Source organism: Oncorhynchus mykiss, chromosome 10, assembly GCF_057628025.1.
Source record: "Oncorhynchus mykiss isolate SJ-2025 chromosome 10, ASM5762802v1, whole genome shotgun sequence".
Classification (NCBI taxonomy): Eukaryota; Metazoa; Chordata; class Actinopteri; order Salmoniformes; family Salmonidae; genus Oncorhynchus; species Oncorhynchus mykiss.
The window spans coordinates 13,889,670-13,916,960 of record NC_143031.1 but is presented as its reverse complement, the minus strand read 5'-3'; the positions used below and the strand labels follow the sequence as shown (position 1 = coordinate 13,916,960).

General features: G+C 43.9%; 2 protein-coding genes across 7 annotated transcripts in view; one reads left to right on the top strand and one right to left on the bottom strand.

Annotated features, from left to right (window-relative positions):
• The window catches only part of LOC110533367 (dihydropyrimidinase-related protein 3), a 42,809-nt gene extending 25,600 nt beyond the window's left edge, over positions 1–17,209 (top strand). Inside the window, exons 8-14 of one of the 6 annotated variants that reach the window (XR_016483573.1) lie at positions 1,032–1,152; positions 2,298–2,454; positions 3,985–4,126; positions 5,557–5,727; positions 9,777–9,956; positions 13,212–13,450; positions 15,475–17,209. Coding sequence is in view for 4 of the 6 variants with exons in the window: in XM_036989718.2 (XP_036845613.2) it covers positions 1,032–1,152; positions 2,298–2,454; positions 3,985–4,126; positions 5,557–5,727; positions 9,777–9,956; positions 13,294–13,468; positions 15,475–15,569 (1,041 nt within the window). In the remaining 2 variants the exon portion in view is untranslated. Of the gene's footprint in view, positions 1–1,031; positions 1,153–2,297; positions 2,455–3,984; positions 4,127–5,556; positions 5,728–9,776; positions 9,957–13,211; positions 13,469–14,890; positions 15,028–15,474 lie in introns of those variants that run through there. The other 5 variants (XR_005053588.2, XM_036989718.2, XM_036989720.2 and 2 more) reach the window with 5 other exon arrangements.
• Positions 17,210–22,322: 5,113 nt separating this feature from the next.
• Positions 22,323–27,291, bottom strand: part of LOC110534850 (serine/threonine-protein kinase 32A) — an 89,777-nt gene continuing 84,808 nt past the window's right edge. Inside the window, exon 13 of the mRNA XM_090185864.1 lies at positions 22,323–25,855. Coding sequence (XP_090041990.1) covers positions 25,738–25,855 — 118 coding nt within the window. The 3' untranslated portion in view covers positions 22,323–25,737. The remainder of the gene's footprint in view (positions 25,856–27,291) is intronic.

Genomic DNA, 27,291 nt, shown 5'->3' with positions numbered 1-27,291 from the left:
GTTCTATCAGCCTTTATGACATTGAATACCACTGCTCAGCCGATCACTTAAATGCTGACGCATTATCCTGGTTACCACTGGACGGAATGGAGCCACCGGAAACGGCTGGTAATGTCTTCTACTTTGCAGCGTGGGACGACATACCACTTCAAGCCACAGACATTGCCATGGGGACAAAGAGAGACACCGTGTTGTTCAAAGTGTTGGATTTCACACTGCATGGCTGGCCAAGCTATGTAGAAAGATAGGAGCTATAGGGATACTTCACCAGAAGACTGCAGCTATCCGCTGACAAAGGCTGTCTACTCTGGGGTTGCAGAGTAATCATACCCACAGAAAAGCGAGGTTACTCAACGACCTGCATGAGGGTCATCCTGGAATGTGCCGCAAGAAGGCCCTGGCACAAAACCATGTGTGGTGGCCAGGGCTAGCTAAAGACCTGGAAAATAAGGTAAACAATGTGTCATTTGTATGTCAGTGAGGAACCTGCCAAACCCGGCAACGCTACACTGATGGAAATGGCCAAGTCGAGTGTGGCAGCTTTTGCACATTGGAATTTGCAGAGGAGGATCAACTTAATTTCATTGTGCTGATTGACAGCCATTCAAAATGGATTGAAGTGGAGATACGTGGTCAATTGTACAACTGAATGCATTCAACTGAAATGTGTCTTCTGCATTTAACCCAACCACTCTGAATCAGAGAGGTGCGGGGGACTGCCTTAATCAACATCCACGTCTTCGGCACCCGGGGAACAGTGGGTTAACTGCCTTGCTCAGGGGCAGAATGACTGATTTTTAATTTGTCAGCTCTGGGATTTAATCCAACAACCTTTCATTCACTGGCCCAACGCTCTAACCACTAGGTAACCTGGCAGTAGTAGACATTGCCAGTCCAGGGTTAGCTTAATCTGTTCAGAGACTAATTGATTGTTCTGTCTGTCTTTGTCTGCCTGTCTGTCTGTCTGTCTGTCTGTCTGTCTGTCTGCGTGTGTGTGTGTGTGTGTTGCTGTCTATCTGTCGATTCCCTAGCTGGAGGCAGAGGCTGTGTTCCGCGCCATCACCATTGCCAGCCAGACCAACTGCCCCCTGTATGTGACCAGGGTCATGAGCAAGAGTGCTGCCGACATCATCTCACAGGCCAGGAAAAAAGGTTCCCGGGTTTCCAGTGTGGCTGTGATTGGGCTTTAATTACTGTATCAAGAAGGCACCTAACTTACATATTTGTTAGTCACAATGAATGCATAGAAAGAAGAGAATCTACCTTTCATATCAGAACACGAGAGCTGTCCTTACCACGGGTGATAAGTTAGAGATTAATCTCAAAACGGCCCTTAACCGCATGTCCCTTGGAGGTAGTTGTCACCTCTTAGTGCAACTTCGCTGCTGCCCCCTAAACTCTTCTGTTCTGTAAGAGGATTGGAATGCACCTATGCCCTTATGTGCTGATCCTAGTGTCTTGGTTCACACCCTAGATTTACACTATAGGTCTGGTCTGGTAGACACACCGGATACAAGAAGGCCTGTTTTGAGATGAATCTCTAATTTATCACCCGGGGCTCACCGTAGCAAACTGTCAGAAAACCTGTCCCTGCCATTCATCAGGAGCCCACGGCGGAGCAGGGAGAGGGAGTAGGCCTCTTTTACGTGATGGAGAGAAAGATATACACTTTCTGAACTGAGAAGAAAAAGAGAGGCAGGGAAAGATGCATGTCCTCATGTAGGAAGCATGTAAGGGTCACTCGGTGCTCCCAAGAGGCCTTGTTTTCATCACTGGCTGGTCCCGTTCCTCAGCGCTGACATCCGATTTGTCATGTCAAAGCCCAGAGAGGGAAAGAGACTTGCAAATAGCAACAGGAAAGTTAAACATGAGGCAATGTTAAGAGACCATCCAATCTTTCCTACAAACTGCTGGATCACCTGACCTTTTAGTTCCGTTAGATTCTCCCTTTAGTTCTTATGTTTCAAGCTTTATTTGTCACATTCACAAGTACAGTGAAATGCTTAAATTGCAAGCCCTTCCCAACAGTGCAATATTCAATATCAAAATGTAAAAAAAATTAAACCAGGAGAAATAAGAAAGGAAGAAAAAAACTGGAGAATGTAAAAGCTATACATGTTTACAGGGTCAGTGCCAGCACCAAATAAAAAATGTGCCAGGATACTGGACATTGTACATTTGCTACTGGCATTGACCCGGGATAAACCTAGCAAGCTAACGAGTGAGTACATTTTTAGCAGCATGAGGTGAGTTGATTTAATGTAGTTTCACCCTGGGTGATAACATCTTTTTCTTAGGTAACGTTGTTTTCGGCGAGCCAATCACGGCCAGCCTTGGGACTGACGGGACACACTATTGGAGCAAGAACTGGGCCAAGGCTGCCTCCTTTGTGACATCACCCCCCCTCAGCCCGGACCCCACCACCCCAGACTACCTGAACACATTACTGGCCAGGTAAAGAGCTCCCCCTCTTGACTGTATAGCACTCCACTGACCTAGCATGTCCTCGCTGCATCAAACACGTTAGACTGATGGGCTTTTGGAGGCGCTTCTAACCTCATGATGGATTTATTATTTATTCAACCTTTATTTTGACAGGGAGTCATGCTGAGACCAAAGTCTCTTTAATAGATCAATACACATCAATATACACTATACACTTCAATATACACTATACACATCAATATACACTATACACATCAATATACACTATACACATCAATATACACTATACACATCAATATACACTATACACATCAATATATACATCACTATACACATCAGTATACATGTCAATAGACATCAAAATACACATCAATATACACTATACACTTCAATATACACTATACACATCAATATACAGTATACACATCAGTATACACATCAGTATACACATCAATATACACATCGATATACACTATAAACATCAATAGACACATATGGTTGCACGAGTTGGTGTGTTTGTCTGTTAGGAAAGTTAGAGTGCTCTGTAAGAAAGGGAAGACAGCTATAACAGGTGATAGGAGACCTTGGAACTTGACTCAGAGTAATCGATCTACTTTAGTCGCAGCTCTGCTGTGTTGTCTGAGCCATTCCAGCTGTATGTGAGCTTTTTCAGCTTTTCTGTATGGAATAAACATTTCCCAGTTTGAGGGCTGAGCGTCTGTAGGTTGTAGTTTTTTCCCCTTAAATGAAGCCTAGACAACCAGGTGAGGGGAGTTCCTTACTTATCATAATTCATCAGTCATGTTCAAGGGACGAGCAAAACCTGCAGGCACTCGGAATGAGTTTGACACATGTGCCTTTTTTATTTGACCTTTATTTAACTAGGCAAGTCAGTTAAGAACAAATTCTTATTTTCAATGACGGCCTAGGAACAGTGGGTTAACTGCCTGTTCAGGGGCAGAACGACAGATTTGTACCTTGTCAGCTCAGGGGTTTGAACTTGCAACCTTCCGGTTAATAGTCCAACCGCTCTAACCACTAGGCTACCCTGCCACCCTCACTTGGCTACCCTGGCTACCCTGCCACCTAAAGGGATCGTAGATCACAGCTATGAAGTTAAGGAATTATTTCAGGTCTGAAGCAGTTACCTGTGGAAGAGGTACTGTGGAAGAGGTACTGTGGAAGAGGTACTGTGGAAGAGGTACTGTGGAAGAGTGTTTAATAATTGAATCTGCTGCTGAAAGCCACTGTTGTGTGCGATGTACAACATACTGCATCTCAACACATTTCTTACTACTGTTCTATCATGTTTCAGCTGCAAAGCCATGGCTAAGTTGTTACTCTCTGTCGCTCTCTCTCTCTCTCTCTCTCTCTCTTCTCTGTCTCTCTCCTCTCTCTCTCTCTCTCCTCTGTCTCTCTCTCTCTCTCTCTCTTCTCTGTCTCTCTCCTCTCTCTCTCTCTCTCTCCTCTGTCTGTCTCTCTCTCACTCTCTCTCTCTCTCTCTCTCTCTCTCTCTCTCTCTCTCTCCCTCCCTCCCAGTGGTGACCTGAATGTGACTGGCAGTGCCCACTGCACCTTCAGCGTGGCCCAGAAGGCCATAGGGAAGGATGACTTCACTCAGATCCCTGAGGGTGTGAACGGAGTGGAGGAGAGGATGTCCCTCATCTGGGAGAAGGCTGTGGTGAGGATGGATGGGTGGACACCTGTCTGCATGACATATGTCTCTCTCTCTTTCTTTGGTTGTGTCCAAAATGGCACTCTATTCCCCTTATAGCGCACTAACTTTGACATGGGCCCATATGGCTCTGGTCAAAAGTAGTGTACTATATAGGGAATAGGGTGCTATTTAGGATGCATACTCTGAGTCGGTATTCATGTCATAATAATGAATTCCCCACGACCACGCCCACAAATTGGGGAAAACAAACATTCTTTCCCCTTGACCCCCAGTGTAAAAGAGACAACTTTGTTGCCGATTTTGTGTCCTACTTAAATTGTGGGGACCTAGTGTCCAAGATGGTTACATGTGTGTGGAAACATTTCATCACAGGCAAGACATTTAACTCGTTTAGTATAGTCCGTTTGTTAGTCCACTCACTACTTGTAGCTATACAGTCTGTTTGTTTGTGTTGTTGGTCTTGGCTAGCTTAATGTTCAGGTTTGGTAGCTAACTAGCACTCACTCACGGTGCTCATGAAAAGAGACATGAGGGAATCCCTACTATATTATGTTTTTTCTAAGTAGTGAGAACACTCTGGAGCAGGCAATGTTGAAAGTAATCTTTAGACATGTCATACTTTTCTTATTTATAGTTTTGTAATTGAGTAAAACAAGCAGACAACAAGAACATTATTTAAGAAAAGGTCAACTTTTTGCTGTGAGTCAAGGTGGGCGGGGCCACAACAAAGGGTCTTTACATTGCTCCCTCTGAACCCTCTTAGCTACTCTGAGTACTCCACTTCCTCCAGTTTATGCTGCACATTCCCCACAATTGACTGCAGCTCCTCCTCTCTCCTCTTCCCTAATACATCCTGGTAGTTTGGTTTAGTGATATCTCTGGATCTATCCTCCTAGCCGTTCACCCTGCTTACAGACTAAAACAGTATAGATCTCTGTCTATCTCTGGGTCTGTCCCCCAAGCTGTTCACCCAGCTTACAGAATAAAACAGTGTGTATCTCTTTTTTCCTCCTAATTCTTGTTCTTGCTCTTGAACTCAGACTTAGGTTTTCTTGATAGCTGTGTTATGAATGAAGAGTTGTGGTGCAGCTTTGCCTCAGAATTATTCACACTGGTCTGCCTTAAGACAAAAAACACACGGTCTCAGCTCTAGCATTGACAGGGTGTGTGTGTGTGTGTGTGTGTGTGTGTGTGTGTGTGTGTGTGTGTGTGTGTGTGTGTGTGTGTGTGTGTGTGTGTGTGTGTGTGTGTGTGTGTGTGTGTGTGCGTGCGTGCGTCTGTGTGTGCGTGCATGCGTACGTGCGTGCGCGTGCGTGTTATTGCGCTTGACTACAAGAGTCCCCTCACCCACCAGTCAGCTGTAAAAGCCTCTTTGTTTAGCACCTCACCATTATAGCATTTTGACAAGTCACCTTTTTTTCCTGCTCACTCAGACCACTGGCAAGATGGACGAGAACATGTTTGTTGCTGTGACGAGCACCAACGCCGCCAAGATCCTAAACCTGTACCCCCGTAAGGGACGGATAGCTGTGGGCTCCGATGCTGACCTGGTCATTTGGGACTCAGATGCTGTCCGCACCATCACCGCCAAGACGCACAACTCGGTAAGAGGTCAAAGGCTCAGGGTGAATAAAGTTCCAGTGACCTTTCAGTTTCTCAGAAGGGAAATTAAGTCCCTGTAGACTCCCTGCGCACAGGAGCCCAGAGCGTACACTATAGTGCAGGGTTAAACAGAGGAAGTGTCCGTTCAGGAAATCAAGCCTTCTGAACTTCCTGCTGCAGGCGCAGAGAACGAGGGAGAGAGAGAGACAGAGAGGCCTCAGAGAAAAGCAGAATAGTACGATGAAGAGATGTGGAAAGACAGAAACACAGAGAGAGATATAGAACGACAAAGAGAGGGAGAGAAAGAAAGAGCTGGAAAAATATTGGACAAGTTTTCAATGACTTTTCCATACGTGGAGACCCAAGGTTTTGACATAATGATGTCACCTTCTCGTTTCCTGCTTGTAGCCGCCCCAGACAACAAAACAAGCACATAAGAACACAGAACATAAGAACAGGGGCTCCTGTCCATGTTAATGATGGATACAGTGATCTATTGGGCACAGTAGTTCAGTGCTTTTACAACCTTATATCTGTGTATCCCTCCCTCTGTAGTAAATACAAGTATCCCCTTATCTGAAATGTTTGATCTGGTTAGCTTTGTATATGTGGGAGAAGCTATAGGAGGACTGGCTCATGGTAATGCCTGGAATGGAATCAATGGAATGGAGTTAAACATGTGGTTTCCATATGTTTGCTGTACCATTCCATTAATACCATTCCAGTCTTTACAATGAGCCCGTCTTCTCATAGCTCTTCCCACCAGCCTCCTCTGGTCCTGTCCTGGCCTGAATCTGGAAAAACAGCAGGGCCATGTGCATAGGAACACACAAACCATAGAAGAGAGGGGGCAACAGATTGCAAAAAAATATGTAGAGAGAGACAGAATGATAGACAGAATAAGAGAGTTAAGTGGCAGGAGAGTAGAGAGAGGGGGAATGGATCAGAGACGACCAGCGAGAGTGAAAGAGAGTAGGAAGAAAGTGGGAGAGAGAGAGGCCTAGAGATAAAGAAAGATAAAGTGGTAGAGAGGGAGAGAGTGCTAGAGGAATAGAATGTGTTAGAGAGAGAAACGACAGTGCAAGAGAAATAGAGAAGGAGAGAGTGCAAGAGAAAGAGGGAGAGAAAGTGCTGAAGAGAGAGAGAGAGAAGGAGAGAGAGTGATGCTTGGCATCATTAGCCCCAGCTGTGCGATGGCAGCTGTTTGTCTTTTAATGCCAAATGGAGGCGTATGAGAAACAGGCCGACTGGAGGAGGTGGAGGAGGAGGGTTATTTATTTATCTTTTCCCACACATGTTGTTAATTAAGGCAGAACCATGGTCTCATCTCTACAGAGACGGCCTGCCTGCCTACCAAGCCGCCCGCCAACCCGCCTCCTCTTTTCCTCTGTCCCCACAGCCAAACTGGGCCTGTGTGTCCCATGACTCTACTTAGTTCTCCCTCAAAAAGCTTTACGTCTCACTACAACACACAGAATGGCCTCTCATCAGACCCGTTTTAAGAGCAATATGTCCAAATATGATCTACTTTAGTGGAATTAGCCGGCTCTTCATCTGAATTAGTGTGTCAGCTCATAATGTAAATCACAGACAGTCTTTGGTGCGTGAGGTCATGTGTTTCAGACACCCTTTACTGTTTCTTTTTTCCATACTTGACTTTCTGAGTCCACAAAGACACACCGATGTAAACTCATGTAAACTCCCCGACGCCATTTGTGTCAGACGAGTGACTGTCAGACTGCAGAAAACTGGAAATAGTTGCGTTGCTTCTGCATCGCTGTACTGTAATTTCCTCCACTTGAGAGAGAGTTTTGAGCACTTGAAAGTTCCTGCAGCTGCTCATCGTTTGTATAACTGGATAGTGCTTGTGAATCTCTACAGTAAGTAACGACAGCATAACAGACTGTACTGGGGTGCAATGGGGAAAAGTAGGCTTGATAAATCTAGAGTTTTTGTTTTTGTCATTTTGTTATTTGTCATTCTCCTCTCTTTTGTTGGCCTAGCATCACTGACCAAGACATACAATATCCAGTTAAAGATGCACTATGCAGAAATCTGCCATTTCCTGGTTGCTAAAATTATAATAGTTCACCTAATTTCAGTTTGTGTCAAAAAAAGAAAGTATAGTGTAGAGAATCATTGTACCATTTAAACCGCTGTGAAAAGTATTTTCCAGAACTACAAATATTGTATTTTCAGCTGTTGGAAGCTAGTGTACAAAACTAAAACAAACATTGAACCGATACACCAGATTACCTGATCGCCGAGCATCTCATTCCAAACCCATGGGCATTAATATGGAGTTGGTCCCACTCTTCTGGGAAGGCTTCTGAAGATGTTGGAACATTGCTTTGGGGACTTGCTTCCATTCAGCCACAAGAGTATTAGTGAGGTTGGGCACTGATGTTGGGCGATTAGGCCTGGCTCGCAGTCAGCGTTCCAATTCATCCCGAAGGTGTTCGATGAGGTTGAGGTCAGGGCTCTGTGCAGGACAGTAAAGTTCTTCCACACCGATCTCGACAAACCTTTTCTGTATGGACCTCGCTTTGTGCAGTGTCATGCTGAAACAGGAAAGGACCTTGCCCAAACTGATGCCACAAAGTTGGAAGCACAGAATCGTCTAGAATGTCATTGTATGCTGTAGAGTTAAGATTTCCCTTCACTGGAACTAAGGGGCCGAGCCCGAACCATGAAAAACAGGTGTGGCTGAAATAGCCGAATCCACTAATTTGAAGGGGTGTCCACATACTTTTGTATATCTAATGTGTGCTGCTTCTTAGACTTGCCTTCTTTCAATGAGAATGATAGATATATAACTCACAATTTTATGTGAATATGGTGGGGTCAAAAGTGACATATTTCAGGTTTAATGTATAACGTGTTTGACTGCGTATATTTGACTGCGTGTGTTTGACTGTGTGTTTGACTCTGCGTGTGTTTGACTCTGCGTGTGTTTGACTCTGCGTGTGTTTGACTCTGCGTGTGTTTGACTGTGTGTTTGACTGTGTGTGTGTTTGATGCTGTGTGTGTTTGACTCTCCATGTGTTTGACTGTGTGTGTTTGACTATGTGTTTGACTCTGTGTGTGTTTGACTCTGCGTGTGTTTGACTGTGTGTGTGTTTGATGCTGTGTGTGTTTGACTGTGTGTGTGTTTGATGCTGTGTGTGTTTGACTCTGCGTGTGTTTGACTGTGCGTGTGTTTGACTGTGTGTGTGTTTGACTCTCCATGTGTTTGACTGTGTGTGTTTGACTGTGTGTTTGACTGTGTGTGTGTTTAATGCTGTGTGTGTTTGAATCTCCATGTGTTTGAATGTGTGTGTTTGACTGTGTGTGTTTGACTCTGCGTGTGTTTGACTCTGCGTGTGTTTGACTGTGTGTTTGACTGTGTGTTTGACTGTGTGTTTGACTCTGTGTGTGTTTGACTCTGTGTGTTTGACTCTGCGTGTGTTTGACTGTGTGTTTGACTGTGTGTGTGTTTGACTCTGTGTGTGTTTGACTCTGCGTGTGTTAGATTCTGGATGTGTTTGATTGTCTGTGTGTTTGACTGTGTGTTTGACTGTGTGTTTGACTCTGTGTGTGTTTGACTCTGTGTGTGTTTGATTCTGGATGTGTTTGACTGTGTGTTTGACTATGTGTTTGACTCCGTGTGTGTTTGACTCTGTGTGTGTTTGACTCTGCGTGTGTTTGATTCTGGATGTGTTTGATTGTCTGTGTGTTTGACTGTGTGTTTGACTGTGTGTGTGTTTGACTGTGTGTGTTTGATGCTGTGTGTGTTTGACTTTGTGTGTTTGACTCTCCATGTGTTTGACTGTGGGTGTTTGACTCTGTGTGTGTTTGACTTTGTGTGTTTGACTCTCCATGTGTTTGACTGTGGGTGTTTGACTCTGTGTGTGTTTGATGCTGTGTTGGTTTGACTCTGTGTGTGTTTGTATGTGTTTGACTTTGTGTGTGGTTGTCTCTGTGTGTGTTTGTATGTGTTTGACTTTGTGTGTGTTTGACTCTGTGTGTGCACGTGTGCCTGTAGTCATGTCTATGCTTGTGTGTATTCCAGGCTGCTGAGTACAATGTGTTTGAGGGCATGGAGCTCCGTGGTGCCCCCTCGGTGGTGATCTGCCAGGGGAAGCTGGTGCTGGAGGATGGGAACCTGCACGCCATCTCCGGGGTCGGCCGCTTCATCCCCTGCACCCCCTTCCCGGACTTTGCTTACAAGCGCGTCAAGGCCAGGAAGCAGGTAAAAGATGCTCGCCTCTCTCACCTTACTGTCTAGTCAACATCTGAGTAACTGTCTCTGGACTCTGAGTAACTGTCTCCCTTTTATACAATTATTTAACAATATAAAAGTATTTCCAATGAACATATTGTATTCCTAACGCTTCAGTTCTGTCTTAGAATAAGTTATATATGGATTGTTTTGTCACGGGACAGCGTTAGTATGTCACGGGACAGCGTTAGTATGTCACGGGACAGCGTTAGTATGTCACGGGACAGCGTTAGTATGTCACGGGACAGCGTTAGTATGTCACGGGACAGCGTTAGTATGTCACGGGACAGCGTTAGTATGTCACGGGACAGCGTTAGTATGTGACACTTAGCCAAGGACTGTGAGGTCTGTGAGGCGGAAGGTAAGTCTAGCAGTTACGAGCGTTCTGCCCGTAACCGAAAGGTTGCTCGTTCGATTCCAAGAGCCGACTAGGTGAATAATCTTTCAATGTGCCCTTGAGGAAGGCACTTAACCTGAATTGCTTCTGTAAGTCGCTCTGGATAAGAGCGTCTGCTAAATGACAAAACAAATAATACAAAATAATAGAAGGTCAGGGAGTTGGGGACATCTAGAAGTGGTTAGGGATGGTGGTCAGTGGTTAGGGATGGTGGTCAGTGAGTTGGGGACATCTAGAAGTGGTTAGGGATGGTGGTCAGTGAGTTGGGGACATCTAGAAGTGGTTAGGGATGGTGGTCAGTGGTTAGGGATGGTGGTCAGGGAGTTGGGGACATCTAGAAGTGGTTAGGGATGGTGGTCAGTGAGTTGGGGACATCTAGAAGTGGTTAGGGATGGTGGTCAGTGAGTTGGGGACATCTAGAAGTGGTTAGGGATGGTGGTCAGTGGTTAGGGATGGTGGTCAGTGAGTTGGGGACATCTAGAAGTGGTTAGGGATGGTGGTCAGTGAGTTGGGGACATCTAGAAGTGGTTAGGGATGGTGGTCAGTGGTTAGGGATGGTGGTCAGTGAGTTGGGGACATCTAGAAGTGGTTAGGGATGGTGGTCAGTGGTTAGGGATGGTGGTCAGGGAGTTGGGGACATCTAGAAGTGGTTAGGGATGGTGGTCAGTGAGTTGGGGACATCTAGAAGTGGTTAGGGATGGTGGTCAGTGGTTAGGGATGGTGGTCAGTGGTTAGGGATGGTGGTCAGTGAGTTGGGGACATCTAGAAGTGGTTAGGGATGGTGGTCAGTGGTTAGGGATGGTGGTCAGTGAGTTGGGGACATCTAGAAGTGGTTAGGGATGGTGGTCAGTGGTTAGGGATGGTGGTCAGTGAGTTGGGGACATCTAGAAGTGGTTAGGGATGGTGGTCAGTGGTTAGGGATGGTGGTCAGGGAGTTGGGGACATCTAGAAGTGGTTAGGGATGGTGGTCAGTGAGTTGGGGACATCTAGAAGTGGTTAGGGATGGTGGTCAGTGGTTAGGGATGGTGGTCAGTGAGTTGGGGACATCTAGAAGTGTTTTCTCAGTGGTTAGGGATTAATCAGCACTAATCTGATGCAGAGCTGAGATGAGCCATCCAGCACCCACAAACATGGACGATGTCACTGCAGCTTTCCATTAAAGACGGCTTAGCTTTACACTAATGCACACTGCTGTGGCTCAGCCCATGCCACGCATAATCAGATTTACCATCAATCTCAATGTACATTACATACCTGAATGGTAATCCAAAGTATGTTCAATGGAGGCAGATTGCATTCAGATTGCTTAGCTGTTTATCACACCTACTGCACTGTACACAAAGGGCATCTGTCCTCTCTGGTGGCAGTGGCACTGTCTGTCTGTCTGTCATGGAAGGCACAAGATAAATATAGCTAACAGGGTGTGTAATGCAGATGGGAATTGCCAGAAAAGGCTGTAATGTTGTCCTAACTACCTCTATGGGTGATCTGATCATATCCAGGAGGAAGACAGACATGTGATGTAGGTGATGGAGAATGGGAGTTGGAGTGAGGTGATGGGGAATGGGGGTTGGAAGGAGGGAATGGGTCTTGGAGTGAGGGGATGTGGGTTGGAAGGAGGGGATGGGGAATGGGGGTTGGAGCGAGAGGATGGGGGGATGGAAGGAGGGGATGGGGGATGGGGGTTGGAAGGAGGGGATGGGGAATGGAGGTTGGAGCGAGGGGATGCAAGGAGGGGATGGGGGATGGGGGTTGGAAGGAGGGGATGGGGAATGGAGGTTGGAGCGAGGGGATGCAAGGAGGGGATGGGGGATGGGGGTTGGAAGGAGGGGATGGGGAATGGAGGTTGGAGCGAGGGGATGCAAGGAGGGGATGGGGGATGGGGGTTGGAAGGAGGGGATGGGGAATGGGGGTTGGAGCGAGAGGATGGGGGGATGGAAGGAGGGGATGGGGGGATGGAAGGAGGGGATGGGGATGGGGGGATAGAAGGAGGGGATGGGGAATGGAGGTTGGAGCGAGGGGATGGGGGATGGAAGGAGGGGATGGGGAATGGATGTTGGAGCGAGGGGATGGAGGTTGGAAGGATGGGATGGGGAAAGGGAGGTGGGGGTGGGGGTTGGGAGGTGGGGGTGGGGGTTGGGAGATAAGTGTTATGTCAGACTTGAGGATTCATGTCAGGGGCTTCGGCTGTTGGCTGTGGGTTACATACTGAAACAACTGACTGCCAGGGAGTGCCTGTTGTAGCCATGTGTAATGGTTTTGAAGGGATATGATGTGTCCATGGGGTTGCTCATATTGCTGGTGTTGGTGGATACTCAACAGGAACAACAGTGTGCTATTTTAAGTGGATATTTCAACACAAGGGGGTTATATTAAATGAGTTGTGTTCAACTTGAAACGGCTACCCTCCAATTCTGCCATCATTCTCTTTTTGCCCAGACTATAGAGATGTTTCTTTGGTGAGACCTATGTATTAATGCAATGTTGATCTTGTTGACAGTAAGTATTTTCTGATGCTCCTAGCTCAGCTTCCAGGGATTCCTTAGTCACATGACCCTAGGACAGCATGTCCAATAAGAACTGAGTCTGTCAGTAAATCTGGAAGTGTTTTCCTTAGGGAAAACTGGGTGAAATATGCATTGGCACAAAGCATTCTACAAACAACCCCACAAATCAAATTTTAAACAAGCATTGTCATGGAGAACTGTTATAAAGTTACCAACATAAACGATCATCTCTCTCTCTCTTTTTCTTTTCTTTCTTTCTCCATATTTCTCCTTCTATCTCCCTCTCTCTCCCTTTATCACCCCTGTCTCTCTCTCTCTCAGTTGGCAGTCCTGCGGGCAGTGCCCAGGGGCATGTATGACGGTCCTGTGTCTGACTTCTCGCCCCTGTCTCCCTCTCTCTCAGTTGGCAGTCCTGCGGGCAGTGCCCAGGGGCATGTATGACGGTCCTGTGTCTGACTTCTCGCCCATGTCTCGTGGCGGTACCCCCTCAGCGTCTGCCCGTACCTCCCCCACCAAGCAGCCTGTGAGGAACCTGCACCACTCCGGCTTTAGCTTAGCAGGTAAACCTGCACAGCGTGGTGAGCTTCAGCTACCTTTTAATTTACCCATCCGCTTTCCCATCCCTGGCTGTCATAGGAAGTGCCAGGAACCTGACACACACACACACACACACACACACACACAGTCAGCAATGACATTTTACAATGCACTTCACACACGATACAGTAGGTTTCCAAGGTTGACTTTGCCATTCGTCTGCATTAGTCACAATAACCTTCAGGTGTAATTTGACATTTTACCATAATCACATTTTAAGCCTTAATTTCATAATTTGTTTGTGGTAACTAATGTTCACAGCACAATACTGTTGTCCCTCAGCCGTCCTGGTACTTCCAGACAGTGCTCTTTATGTTTCACAAGTCTTTTCGTTATTTCTTAACTTTTTGTCACAACATTGATTTGATTGATCTCAGCTTCACACAGATGTCTCTCTCTCTCTCTCTCTCTCTCTCTCTCTCTCTCTCTCTCTCTCTCTCTCTCTCTCGCTCTCTCAAAATATCTTTATGCATCTTAATTTAATATATGTTCTAAGATTTCAGTCCAGACATCTTGCATCTCACTTTCTTAGCCGTTGCCTGCCTAATGAAGCTCTGTCTACTGAGCAGGTTGAATGAGGCTCATGATCATTGATTTAGCTTAAGTTACATTATTCACATAACCAATAGCAGAGACTAGTTGAGTATTGAGTGACAGATGGCGTTTGTATACATCTGCAACCTCATACCACTAGGTACAACCTTTCAGTGAGGAACCAAGTAAACAATGTTTTTTACTGGAACAATTGATGTGTGATGTACTGATGCAGGAGGTGGAGGGTGACCTGCATTGGAAACGTTTCCCCCATTGCTGTAGTCTAGTGGGGGTTAGTCCATCTATTGACATCCCTTCCAGAGAGCCAGAGAGTCTGCTTTCTTTCCCAAGCATGTGTGTCTATAATACAGACCTGGCCTATTCTCTCTGGCTTCCAATAGAATCCCACTGTTAGGCTACTAGCTACACATTCTGAGAAAATAAATCCATCTCATCCACTTCCAGTGCACGAAAGAACACACACATACACCTACTTGCACACAAACCTACAGGGTTGATATACTTTTTTATATATTTCTCTGTCTTCAGATGTGAAGTAACCTTGGCTGTGTTTTGTCATGGAGAGATGGTGAATTCTACAGTATAAAACACTAGACCCTGGCCTGGAGTGGGTTTAAGATTTAAGACAGTAGACATAAATCTCTCCTTGTCCAATATGTCAATTTAATCCAGGGCAAATCCCAATCCCACTGGTTTTTATTCTAGAAGTGTCCAACGAGGGCCAAGGTCAGGTCACCTGGTTGGTTTGTCATGTGATGAACGATAGTCGCTAGTGGAGGAAACTGGCTGGAGCTGGCTTTGTTAATGGGAAGCCTAACAAGACAGAGCTCTAATCCTGTTTCTGTTAGGTCCCCCCACCACAGAGGATATCCTCATCCTGGTGCTTAAAGAGACAGTACTATAATCCTGTTTGTCTGTTAGGTCCCCCCACCACAGAGGATATCCTCATCCTGATGCTTAAAGAGACAATACTATAATCCTGTTTGTCTGTTAAGTCCCCCCACCACAGAGGATATCCTCATCCTGATGCTTAAAGAGACAGTACTATAATCCTGTTTGTCTGTTAGGTCCCCCCACCACAGAGGATATCCTCATCCTGATGCTTAAAGAGACAGTACTATAATCCTGTTTGTCTGTTAGGTCCCCCCACCACAGAGGATATCCTCATCCTGATGCTTAAAGAGACAGTACTATAATCCTGTTTGTCTGTTAGGTCCCCCCACCACAGAGGATATCCTCATCCTGATGCTTAAAGAGACAGTACTATAATCCTGTTTGTCTGTTAGGTCCCCCCACCACAGAGGATATCCTCATCCTGATGCTTAAAGAGACAGTACTATAATCCTGTTTGTCTGTTAGGTCCCCCCACCACAGAGGATATCCTCATCCTGATGCTTAAAGAGACAGTACTATAATCCTGTTTGTCTGTTAGGTCCCCCCACCACAGAGGATGTCCCCATCCGGCCAGCCGGACGCCGCATCGTAGTTCCCCCTGGTGGTCGCTCCAACATCACATCCCTCAGCTAAGAGGTTTAACCAGGAGAGATACCAGTCAGAAGATGACAACAGCCATTGGGAGACGACGGAGACATGATTAGTTAAAACAAGTTAAGTTGAGTAAAACACTGAATCCTCATGCCTTACCAGCCACAATGCTACCTGCTTAAGCTTCTAAAAGCTCAGTACTACTCCTCCTAGGGAATTGCAGGTCAGTCACTAAAACAAAATATGAATTTAAAGTACATTTGTTTACCAAAAGATTGGGTTTGTATGCTCTGGAATAACAGGAGTATGTTCATAACCAGAATATAGGTGATCAATTTGTACTACTGTCCCTCATTGTCTACGTTAGTAATTGTGTCAACTCTGTATTGACATTTTAGGCAATACTCTGAATCCATAATATAGTTAAATAAACCTCATGATACCAATTTCCACAGTGTTCTGATGCTTGTTACCTAGGAAAAGTAATACGGCCTTTTTCTTCCATCATGTTTGGCTTTCACCCTTTTTGAGTACTGCTGATTTAGTTCCCTAGCGATGTAATGATAACATGCAGTAACGTCCATAACTGATAGGTGGCATTGTGAGTACGTATGATTGATGTAACGTAGCTTTGTGAATGATGTTGCTCGCTGCCTCCCTGGGTTGTTGAACCAGGAGTGATAGTCATTAGAGATTGTCTTGTTTCTTATTTTTCTTGAAGATAAAAACTTATCTGGTATTACAATATTATTTTGCAAACATGCAACAGCATATTATTAGGTAGAAATGGTTGTCATGTTTAATTTCCCCCCTGCGCTCCGCTCCACTTCATCCTGGCTGTAGATTAACATTGTGAGAAACCGTCCTTTGCATTTGCTTCAAGCTTAATGCCTGTTCCTATTCATACCTTTTAGCAAGTCATCTGGATGGTTAAAAAAACATGTAACCCTTGCACAAGAAGTAAAACCAAGCTTAACTTCCATGGCCTGGGTCGTGAAATTGTAATTATGAGCTTTGTGAACAATAATACATAAAAAAAAATGTTTATGATAAAAGTAACAAACCTTTGAAATCACAGTAATTTACCTCTGGCTTTATTTCTATTTTCCTGACAATGTGGGCTCTCGTTTTGAAGCAACAGACCATCATTCCCTGCATTCAACAACATAACATTGAACGATAATGTTGTGCTGGTTTAAATCGCAACACTCCGAGAGAGTCCCCACAATGCTGTACACTTTAGCTGACTGACAGCCCTTGGTTTGGTAACTAACTAACTAACTAACACCAAGGGGAGGACAGACCGGCGTAACCCTGGGTCACTCTCTTTAAGAGTCATTTTCTATGCTTCTGGTCTGTCTACCTGTCCCAGACAAGGCAGGGGATTGTATGTTTTTAGAATGAGGCTAGGAGGAGGAGGATGAGGAGAGCTTTATTTTTGCTCTCCCAATCAGCTGAGGAAGAGGTCGTGAGGAGGTCGTTGTTTTTTATTGAGTGATGATGTGGAATTTCAAGCAATCCAAGTGGTGATTATATTTATGTTAGTTTGACTTGATCTTTTTTATAGTTTTTATGTATTTTTTTTACTGTTGTATCAAAACCCAGAGAAGGCAGGTCAAAACAACATTGAGGTGTGATGTGGTGGTATGAACTGTTCCTGAATAAACATGAGTTGCAACTGACTGGTTGTCTCTGTTTGATTTCTCAATATACAGTATAGTAGATGTAAAATATACCTTGTAATGTACTCTGAACATGACCGGTCCAGGAGGAATCACATTCTTGCCAGAGCACCTTGTTAAGAACATCTCTCATAGAAATGTGATGTATAGATATGACAGTTAGTGGTCCTTACCATTTATTAGATTAGAATTGCTGTTATATTATATCCTCTATCTGCATCATTTTAGATTAATACCGCTATGGGAATTTCCCATTTTCAGACCCATTGTTAAGCCTGGCAGTATCCTCGTCACCTCTCTGTTATAGTTATGTTTTATAGCCAGTTAAAGTCTCATGACATCACTTTTGATGGGTGTAATTATGACAGGCTGAGAAGATTTCTGCTATTATAACACCACCTCAGTCTGGAGTGGGAGATGGAGTCCAAACAGAGCCAGTTCACAATAAGAACTTATATAAACCCTCCCAAGATAATGTAGCTGTCAGTGACCAGTTATTTTATATGCCCATTTACAACAGATGAGCTTGTATAGTATGGGGGGAAAGAGATCCTTTGAGGAGAAATCCCATTAAGATGACTGTTATTCTTATTGTAGGTGATCCTCCAGCTTGACCTTAACTAGGCTCTATGACAAGCATACACTGAGTGTTCAAAACATTAGGAACACCTGCTCTTTCCATGACATAGACTGACCAGGTGAATCCAGGTGAAAACTATGATCCCTTATTGATGTCACTTGTTAAATCCACTTCAATCAGTGTAGATGAAGAGGAGGTTAAATAAGGATTTGTAAGCCTTGAGACATGAATTGTATACAGTTGAAGTCGGAAGTTTACATACACTTAGGTTGGAGTCATTAAAACTTGTTTTTCAACCACTCCACAAATTTCTTGGTAACAAACTATAGTTTTGGCATGTCGGTTAGGACATCTACTTTGTGCATGACACAAGTCATTTTTCCAACAATTGTTTACAGACAGATTATTTCACTTATAATTCACTGTATCACAATTCCAGTGGGTCAGAAGTTAACATACACTAAGTTGACTGTGCCTTTAAACAGCTTGGAAAATTCCAGAAAATTATGTCATGGCTTTAGAAGCTTCTGATAGGCTAATTTACATAATTTGAGTCAATTGGAGGTGTACCTGTGGCTGTATTTCAAGGCTTACCTTCAAACTCAATGCCTCTTTGCTTGACATCATGGGAAAATCAAAAGAAATCAGCCAAGACCTAAGAAAAAAATTGTAGACCTCCACAAGCCTGGTTCAACCTTGGGAGAAATTTCCAAATGCCTGAAGGTACCACGTTCATCTGTACAAACAATAGTACGCAAGTATAAACACCATGGGACCACGCAGCTGTCATACCGCTCAGGAAGGAGACGTGTTCTGTTTTCTAGAGATGAACAAAAGTGCAAATCAATCCCAGAACAACAGCAAAGGACCTTGTGAAGATGCTTGAGGAAACGGGTACTAAAGTATCTATATCCACAGTAAAACGAGTCCTATACCGACATAACCTGAAAGGCCGCTCAGCAAGGAAGAAGTCACTGCTCCAAAACCGCCATAAAAAAGCCAGACTACGGTTTACAACGGCACATGGGGACAAAGATTGTACTTTTTTGGAAAAATGTCTTCTGGTCTGATGAAACAAAAATAGAACTGTTTGGCCATAATGACTATTGTTATGTTTGGAAGAAAACGGGGGAGGCTTGCTAGCCGAAGATCACCATCCCAACCGTGAAGCACGGGGGTGGCAGCATCATGTTGTGGGGGTGCTTTGCTGCAGGAGGGACTGGTGCACTTCACAAAATAGATGGCATCATGAGGCAGGAAAATTATGTGGATATATTGAATTAACATCTCAAGACATCAGTCAGTTAAAGTTAAAGCTTGTTCACAAATGGGTCTTCCAAATGGACAATGACCCCAAGCATACTTCCAAAGTTGTGGCAAAATGGCTTAAGGACAAAGTCAAGGTATTGGTGTGGCCATCATAAAGCCCTGACCTCAATCCCATAGAAAATGTGTGGGCAGAACTGAAAAACCGTGTGCGAGCAAGGAGGCCTACAAACCTGATTCATTTACACAACTTCTGTCAGGAGGAATGGGCCAAAATTCACCCAACTTATTGTGGGAAGATTGTGGAAGGCTACCCCGAAACGTTTGACCCAAGTTAAACAATTTAAAGGCAATGCTACCATATACTAATTGAGTGTGCAAACTTCTGACCCACTGGGAATGTGATGAAAGAAATAAAATCTGAAATAAATCATTCTTTCTGCTATTATTCTGACATTTCACATTCTTAAATTAAAGTGGTGCTCCTAACTGACCTAAAACAGGGAATTTTTACTAGGATTAAATGTCAAAAACTGTGAAAAACTGAGTTGAAATGTATTTGGCTAAGGTGTATGTAAACTTCCAACTTCAACTGTATGTGTGCCATTCAGAGGGTGAATGGGCAAGACAAAATATTTAAGTGGGCTCCCGAGTGGCACAGCGGTCTAAGGCACGGAATCTCAGTGCAAAAGTTATCCCTACAGTCCCTGGTTCAATTCCAGGCTGTATCACAGCGGTCTAAGGTACTGCATCTCAGTGCAAGAGGTGTCTCTACAGTCCCTGGTTTGATTCCAGGCTGTATCACATCCAGCTGTAATTGGGAGTTCCATAGGTCGGTGCACAATTGGCCTAGTGTCATCCGGGTTTGGGCAGGGTAGGCTGTCATTGTAAATAAGAATTTGTTCTTAACTGACTTGCCTAGTTAAATAACGGTTCCATAAAAAAGTGCCTATGTTATTAGGTGCCAGGTGTGTCAAGAACGGCAATGGGTTTTTCACGCTCAACAGTTTCTTCTGTGTGTCAGGAACAGTCCACCATCCAAAGGAAATCCAGCCAACTTGGCATTGAAGCATTGAAGTCAACATGGGCCAGTATCTGTGTGGAGTGCTTTTGACACCTTGTAGAGTACATGGCCCAACCAACTGAGGCTGTCTGAGGGCAAAAAGGGCTGCAGATCAATAATAGTAAGACGTTCCTAATGTTTTGTATACTCAGTGTATCTCATTCAAGGAAACACCCAGATTACCCTGTGAATGTTGGAAAGTGATGGATCAGTTCAGAGATCAGGGCCCACCGTGGAAGAGTGATGGATCAGTTCAGAGATCAGAGCCCACCACGGAAGAGTGATGGATCAGTTCAGAGCTCAGAGCCCACCATGGAAGAGTGATGGATCAGTTCAGAGATCAGAGCCCACCATGGAAGAGTGATGGATCAGTTCAGAGATCAGAGCCCACCATGGAAGAGTGATAGATCAGTTCAGAGATCAGAGCCCACCATGGAAGAGTGATGGATCAGTTCAGAGATCAGAGCCCACCACGGAAGAGTGATGGATCAGTTCAGAGATCAGAGCCCACCATGGAAGAGTGATGGATCAGTTCAGAGCTCAGAGCCCACCATGGAAGAGTGATGGATCAGTTCAGAGATCAGAGCCCACCATGGAAGAGTGATGGATCAGTTCAGAGATCAGAGCCCACCATGGAAGAGTGATGGATCAGTTCAGAGATCAGAGCCCACCATGGAAGAGTGATGGATCAGTTCAGAGATCAGAGCCCACCATGGAAGAGTGATAGGTGTTTGTCTTGAAGGGGATCTGGGGAGAATTTGGCCACAGTCAGAGTTGCAGTGAATGGGAAAACCACATGAAGCGTGTAACTTGCTGTATTAACAGGTAATGTCTCCTCCTTCATCTGCTGAGGAACACGATTGAAGGTGGGAGAGAGAGAGAGAGAGGTCACATAATGATATCTGGGTTCGCGACTCGAGGACTATAGCTTTGACTTCATATCTGGCAAGATCAACAACTGATACTATAGCTTTTAGTATCAGGGCCGAGGTAGAACCAAAACCCATCTAGATTACAATACATGTTTGTCCTTCAGTATAGGAGAGTTAATAATCAGATACAGGCAGCACAACTTTGGCTGTAGTGCACAATGACCTAAGCAGCTCTGAACATAACCACTGTTTTTCTAAGGGGTGTAGGAGCTCAGAAATAATGAGAGGTGCATAGCAGTATGATAAACTCAGCACAGGCTACATAAAGGCCTGAAAGTGCCCTATGACAAAACCTCAGTGCATGCACAGCTTTGAAGCATACAGTGATATTCACTAAGGAAACAGTGGCTAAAATGGTTCCCCCCAAATTACTTGTTGAGCTCACCATTCTTTGTACAGATGTAGGATCTTAATATGAGTCAGTTTGCTACAACAGGAAAATAATCCTGCAGCAACGGGAAATTTGAATTATTATGTGGATTATAATTCATGGACATTTTTGTAGGGGTTGATTCTTCGTAAGGGAAAATCAAGTCTGAAATGTCAAAGTGGAAATTACAAACTTCAGATGCCTTTTTAAACATGAAATACACTAAAGTTTTACATTTCCTGCATTGCGGAAAGTTCTCCTGCAACATGGTGATCAAATTAAGATCTTATATCTGTAACAACAAATACTGGAGCCAAATCTGGAGGAGGAAGTGCACCCAAGCCCTCTCATAAAAACACATCAGACAAACGAATCAAGCCTAAACTGTGCTTCCTGTTTCCACGGGACTACATTTGATTGTATGGGTAGTCTGGGGGGTGCTATACTTAGCCTATTCTCTTTGGTGCCGTTCTCCAGTGTGTCTCTGTCCCACCCAGTGCTGTGTATGGGTCTGATTTATCACTGTTTTCATCAGTTTGTCCTTTTGGCTCACATTGATAAGGTCCCTAATGTGTTAGAGCCCTGTCACTCATCCAGATAGCTAGCTGTTAAGGCTACTGAGGGATTTACACACAACATAAGAGTGTTCTAGAGAGACAGAGAGCACACAGCGCTCTCTCTCTCTCTCTCTCTCTCTCTAGATCATTTTATTGTGGGTGTTCTGTGGTTCCCCTGTGCCAATTCAGGCATAAAGGGCAAAACCAATACTTTAAAAAACAGTACATTCTCAGTAGTGCTTACCTCAGTTCCAACATATCAGTGACACATCATTAACACGGACTCATCCAACCCTCGGCATGGCACAAATACTACCATTGTACACACAATTAGTCGTGACCACATTTTCTTATCCTCATCTTTATTTGAAATAGATTACTGGATTAGCATAGACATAAATAAATTAAAGGTGAAAGGATTTTTGTAAACACCATATTTCATTTCACGTCTTTGACATCTGAGTACAACTAAATCCTGTTTTCTCAGTCTACTGTTGGCAGGGACTAAATAAACTGCCCTTGATGCCAAGGTAAAATGTGTTTAAGTACACTACTCACAAACACCAGGCGGCAGTGTTTCATTGCAGTACATAATAGAACATTGATCACACACCAAGCATAGAGATGGAATTTATTTATCTATCTGCCATCATTAATTCTAGCTTTTAACCCTCAACTAAAGGTTTAGTGTTTAACCCTCAATGACAGGTCTAGTGTTTAACCCTCAATGACAGGTCTAGTGTTTAACCCTCAATGACAGGTCTAGCATTTAACCCTCAATGACAGGTCTAGTGTTTAACCCTCAATGACAGGTCTAGCATTTAACCCTCAATGACAGGTCTAGTGTTTAACCCTCAACTACAGGTCTAGCGTTTAACCCTCAACTACAGGTCTAGTGTTTAACCCTCAATGACAGGTCTAGTGTTTAACCCTCAATGACAGGTCTAGTGTTTAACCCTCAATGACAGGTCTAGTGTTTAACCTTCAATGACAGGTCTAGTGTTTAACCCTCAATGACAGGTCTAGTGTTTAACCCTCAATGACAGGTCTAGCATTTAACCCTCAATGACAGGTCTAGCATTTAACCCTCAATGACAGGTCTAGCATTTAACCCTCAACTAAAGGTTTAGTGTTTAACCCTCAATGACAGGTCTAGTGTTTAACCCTCAATGACAGGTCTAGTGTTTAACCCTCAATGACAGGTCTAGCATTTAACCCTCAATGACAGGTCTAGTGTTTAACCCTCAACTACAGGTCTAGCGTTTAACCCTCAACTACAGGTCTAGTGTTTAACCCTCAATGACAGGTCTAGTGTTTAACCTTCAATGACAGGTCTAGTGTTTAACCTTCAATGACAGGTCTAGTGTTTAACATTCAATGACAGGTCTAGTGTTTAACCTTCAATGACAGGTCTAGTGTAGTTGAGGGTTAATAACCCTCTGAGCTATTTCTCTGGCAAACTCATCACCTTGTTTTCACAGGTTATGTACACAACTCTCCTTCTCCCTCCCTCTCTCACCCATCCCTCTCTCTGCCTCTTTCTCTCAACACCTCCTCTCTGTCCTTTCTCCTTTCTCTTTTCTCCACTCTCTCTCCCCCATATATCTCTCTCAATCCCCCCTCCTTTTCTCTCTCATCCTCTCTCTATGTGCTCCAGGAGATGATGATTCCCACTCAGTCAGTAGTGTGATTGGTATGCTCTTGACTTCCCCTCTAGGACCATAACCACTATACTCCATATAGAGGTACAGACCCATCATAACCACTATACTCCATATATAGGTACAGACCCATCATAACCACTATACTCCATATAGAGGTACAGACCCATCATAACCACTATACTCCATATAGAGATACAGACCCACCATAACCACTATACTCCATATTTTTATTTATTTTATTTTTTATTTAACCTTTATTTAACTAGGCAAGCCAGTTAAGAACAAATTCTTATTTTCAATGACGGCCTAGGAACAGTGGATTAACTGCCTGTTCAGTGGCAGAACGACATATTTGTACCTTGTCAGCTCAGTTTGAACTTGCAACCTTCCGGTTAATAGTCCAACCACTAGGCTACCCTGCCGCCCCATACCCAGCATAACCACTATACTCCATATATAGGGGCACAGCTCCAGGTAATAGGATTGGGAAGTGCTGTGGTATGACCCAAGGCAGTCTGCACAGGAGGAGATGAATGCAACTCTTTTTTTCTCTTTTACAATGATGTTTTTCAGTCTTTTTAAACAATGCCTCCAACTGTTGCTAAATCCACACAAGGCCACAGTTCTTATCTGGCTATTTATTCAAAGAAAAACAAACAAACAAGCAGTTAGTTAGGTAACTACTTTTCAATAGCAAAAAAAAAAACACTTGTGAACTTTTCCTTATGAATTCCCAGATGTTACCTAACTGCTCATTTTGTGTATTTAATAAAATAATAAGGTTGGGGTCCCAAAGAAAAGTATTACATTAAGGCACAACTTTTATAAATCGCTGCTTGACCACATTTACAGGTAATAGTCCACACAGTGACAACAAATGAAAAACCAAAATAGAGTACTCATTTTACAACTCTGCTTTCATTGGGCCCTTGAATGACATACATTTATCAAAACCTACAATAATTAGAATATCTGGACCGATAATGGTTGTTATAAAGGTGCCAATAGGAGATCTGATAACCTGGGACAGGGAAAGCCTTGGATAATATGTCATTGTATTGCAGAAAGGGTCAAAAGACTGGCAAAGCTATTTTCCAAGCACATATTTAACAACAGGATGGTGACTTCAATTAGACTACATATATGATGATCATTGTCTGCATGGGGAAACCAATCAGGTGTCATATACAGTAGTAGCTATACGGCACCCCTATATTAAACAGAAGAGAATGACAATTCATACACTACACTTTGACCTCTACGATTAATGGAGAAGCGTGTGCAAAGCTATTTTCTGTGCGGAACAGACAATAAATATCTATTTATCTATAAATATTTATATCCCAAATGTCCATGTCAAGTACCCATCATCTTGGTTTGCTTGAGAGGCACAAGTGATGCCTAACGTCATCACAGAGACTCATTAAGTAAACTCTGTCTCTGCTGAAGTCAGTGGTTCCCTTTGTATTCCAAGAGGAATATGTGGTTGGTGTCTTGAAAACAAAGGCAGTATATCTCATCTCTAATTATTATTCATTTTTTTGTGAGGCAACTTACACCCCCTTTCTCTGTTTTCATGTACTGGAGACATAGTATCCTATTTGTCAACATCAGGCTTCATTTTCTTCCTGAACTGAGCCTAGCCTCAGCTTATCAGGCATGGTGGCTGTATCCTGTCTGTCTCTGCTTCCTGCTGCGTTGGCAGGCAAATTATTTTCTGGGCCTGGCTGACTTGGTGGAGGGAGGGGAGCTCCAGGGCATCATGGTGCATCAGGCCAAGTCAGACCAAGTCAGGGTAGGGAAGAGTGTAAGAAGGGGTGACCACTGAGAGGCCACATCCCTGGGCTAGGAAAAGAAGAACGAGCCAGGGTCTGTCTGTCTGCTCTAGGTCAGGTGCCACTCACTCTGTAAAGTAGTAGTCTATGTGACCTCCAGCAGTCTGGGTATAGTGGCTGGCTGTTGGGGAATGTGTCAGGGTTAAAGGTCAATCTGAGTGCCTACACCGGCCGGCGGCAGAGGGAGAGTGGGAGATTGGGTGTTGATCTACAAGCTGCGGCCAGATACACGTAGCGACTTCGGGCTAAAGCCGTAGTCCACTATCCTGATATGTAGGCTGCCGGGTCCACGTTATTGTTCTGTCCGTCTTCAATAGCCTTGTTCTTCTCTGTCGTGGTGAGGCCTGTTGCTTCTGTTCCCACTACAGCCTTCTTTGACCTATCAGGTGAAACACACAAAAGCTAGATGTTTCGCTATCTGGTAATGATATGTAAATTAAAAAGGGTTTTCATCAAATTCTATCATGTTACATACATTCAAGGAGTTACTCAGTAGTAGGGGACACATACAGGATTCATTATCGCAACCGTTGCTGTAAATATGTCATGTTGACTGTGGGCCAATACTTTTGCCTTCAGCCATTTAATTTAGGCCTAACTGCTCTGCCGATTTTATTAGAAGGATGTAACAGTTCTTTGGCAACCCACATTGAAACTCATAAGTAGAGGACATCAAATCTGCACGATTTTTTAAAAGAAATCGGGGGCGACAGCAGGTGCCACATTTTGGTGTTAATGTAGGCCACCAGGTTTAAGAACACACATTTATCTATGTAGGACATATCATGATTGTTCTCAGTAGACTATATATCTCTGTAGGACATACACCACTGTTCAAAAGTTTGGGGTCACTTAGAAATGTCCTAGTTTTTGAAAGAAAATCATATTTTTTGTCCATTAAAGTAACATCAAATTGATCAGAAATACAGTGTAGACATTGTTAATGTTGTAAATGACTATTGTAGCTGGAAATGGCTGATTTTTAATGGAATATCTACATAGGCATACAGAGGCCCATTATCAGCAGCTATCACTCCTGTTTTGAACATCAACAGTGAAGAGGTGACTCCGGGATGCTGGCCGTCTAGGCAGAGTTGCAAAGAAAAAGCCATATCTCAGACTGGCCAATAAAAATAAAATATTAAGATGGGCAAAATAATACAGACACTGGACAGAGGCACTCTGCCTAGAAGACCAGCATCCCAGAGTCATCTCTTCACTGTTGATGTTGAGACTGGAGTTTTGAGGGTACTACTTAATGAAGCTGCCAGTTGAGGACTTGTGAGGCATCTGTTTCTCAAACTAAACACTCTAATGTACTTGTCCTCTTGCTCAGTTGTGCACCGGGGCCTCCCACTCTTCTTTCTATTCTGGTTAGAGCCAGTTTGTGTAGTTCTGTGAAGGGAGTAGTACACAGCGTTGTACAAGATCTTCAGTTTCTTGGCAATTTCTCACATGGAAGAGCCTTCATTTCTCACATGGAAGAGCCTTCATTTCTCAGAACAAGAATAGACTGACAAGTTTCAAAAGAAAGTTATTTGTTTCTGGCCATTTTGAGCCTGTAATCAAACCCACAAATGCTGATGCTCCAGATACTCAACTAGTCTAAAGGCGGACAGTTTTATTGCTTCTTTAATCAGGACAACAGTTTTCAGCTGTGCTAACATAATTGCAAAAGGGTTTTCTAATGATCAATTAGCCTTTTAAAATTATAAACTTGGATTAGCTAACACAACGTGCCATTGGAAAACAGGAGTGATAGCTGCTGATAATGGGCCTCTGTATGCCTATGTAGATATTCCATAAAAAATCTGC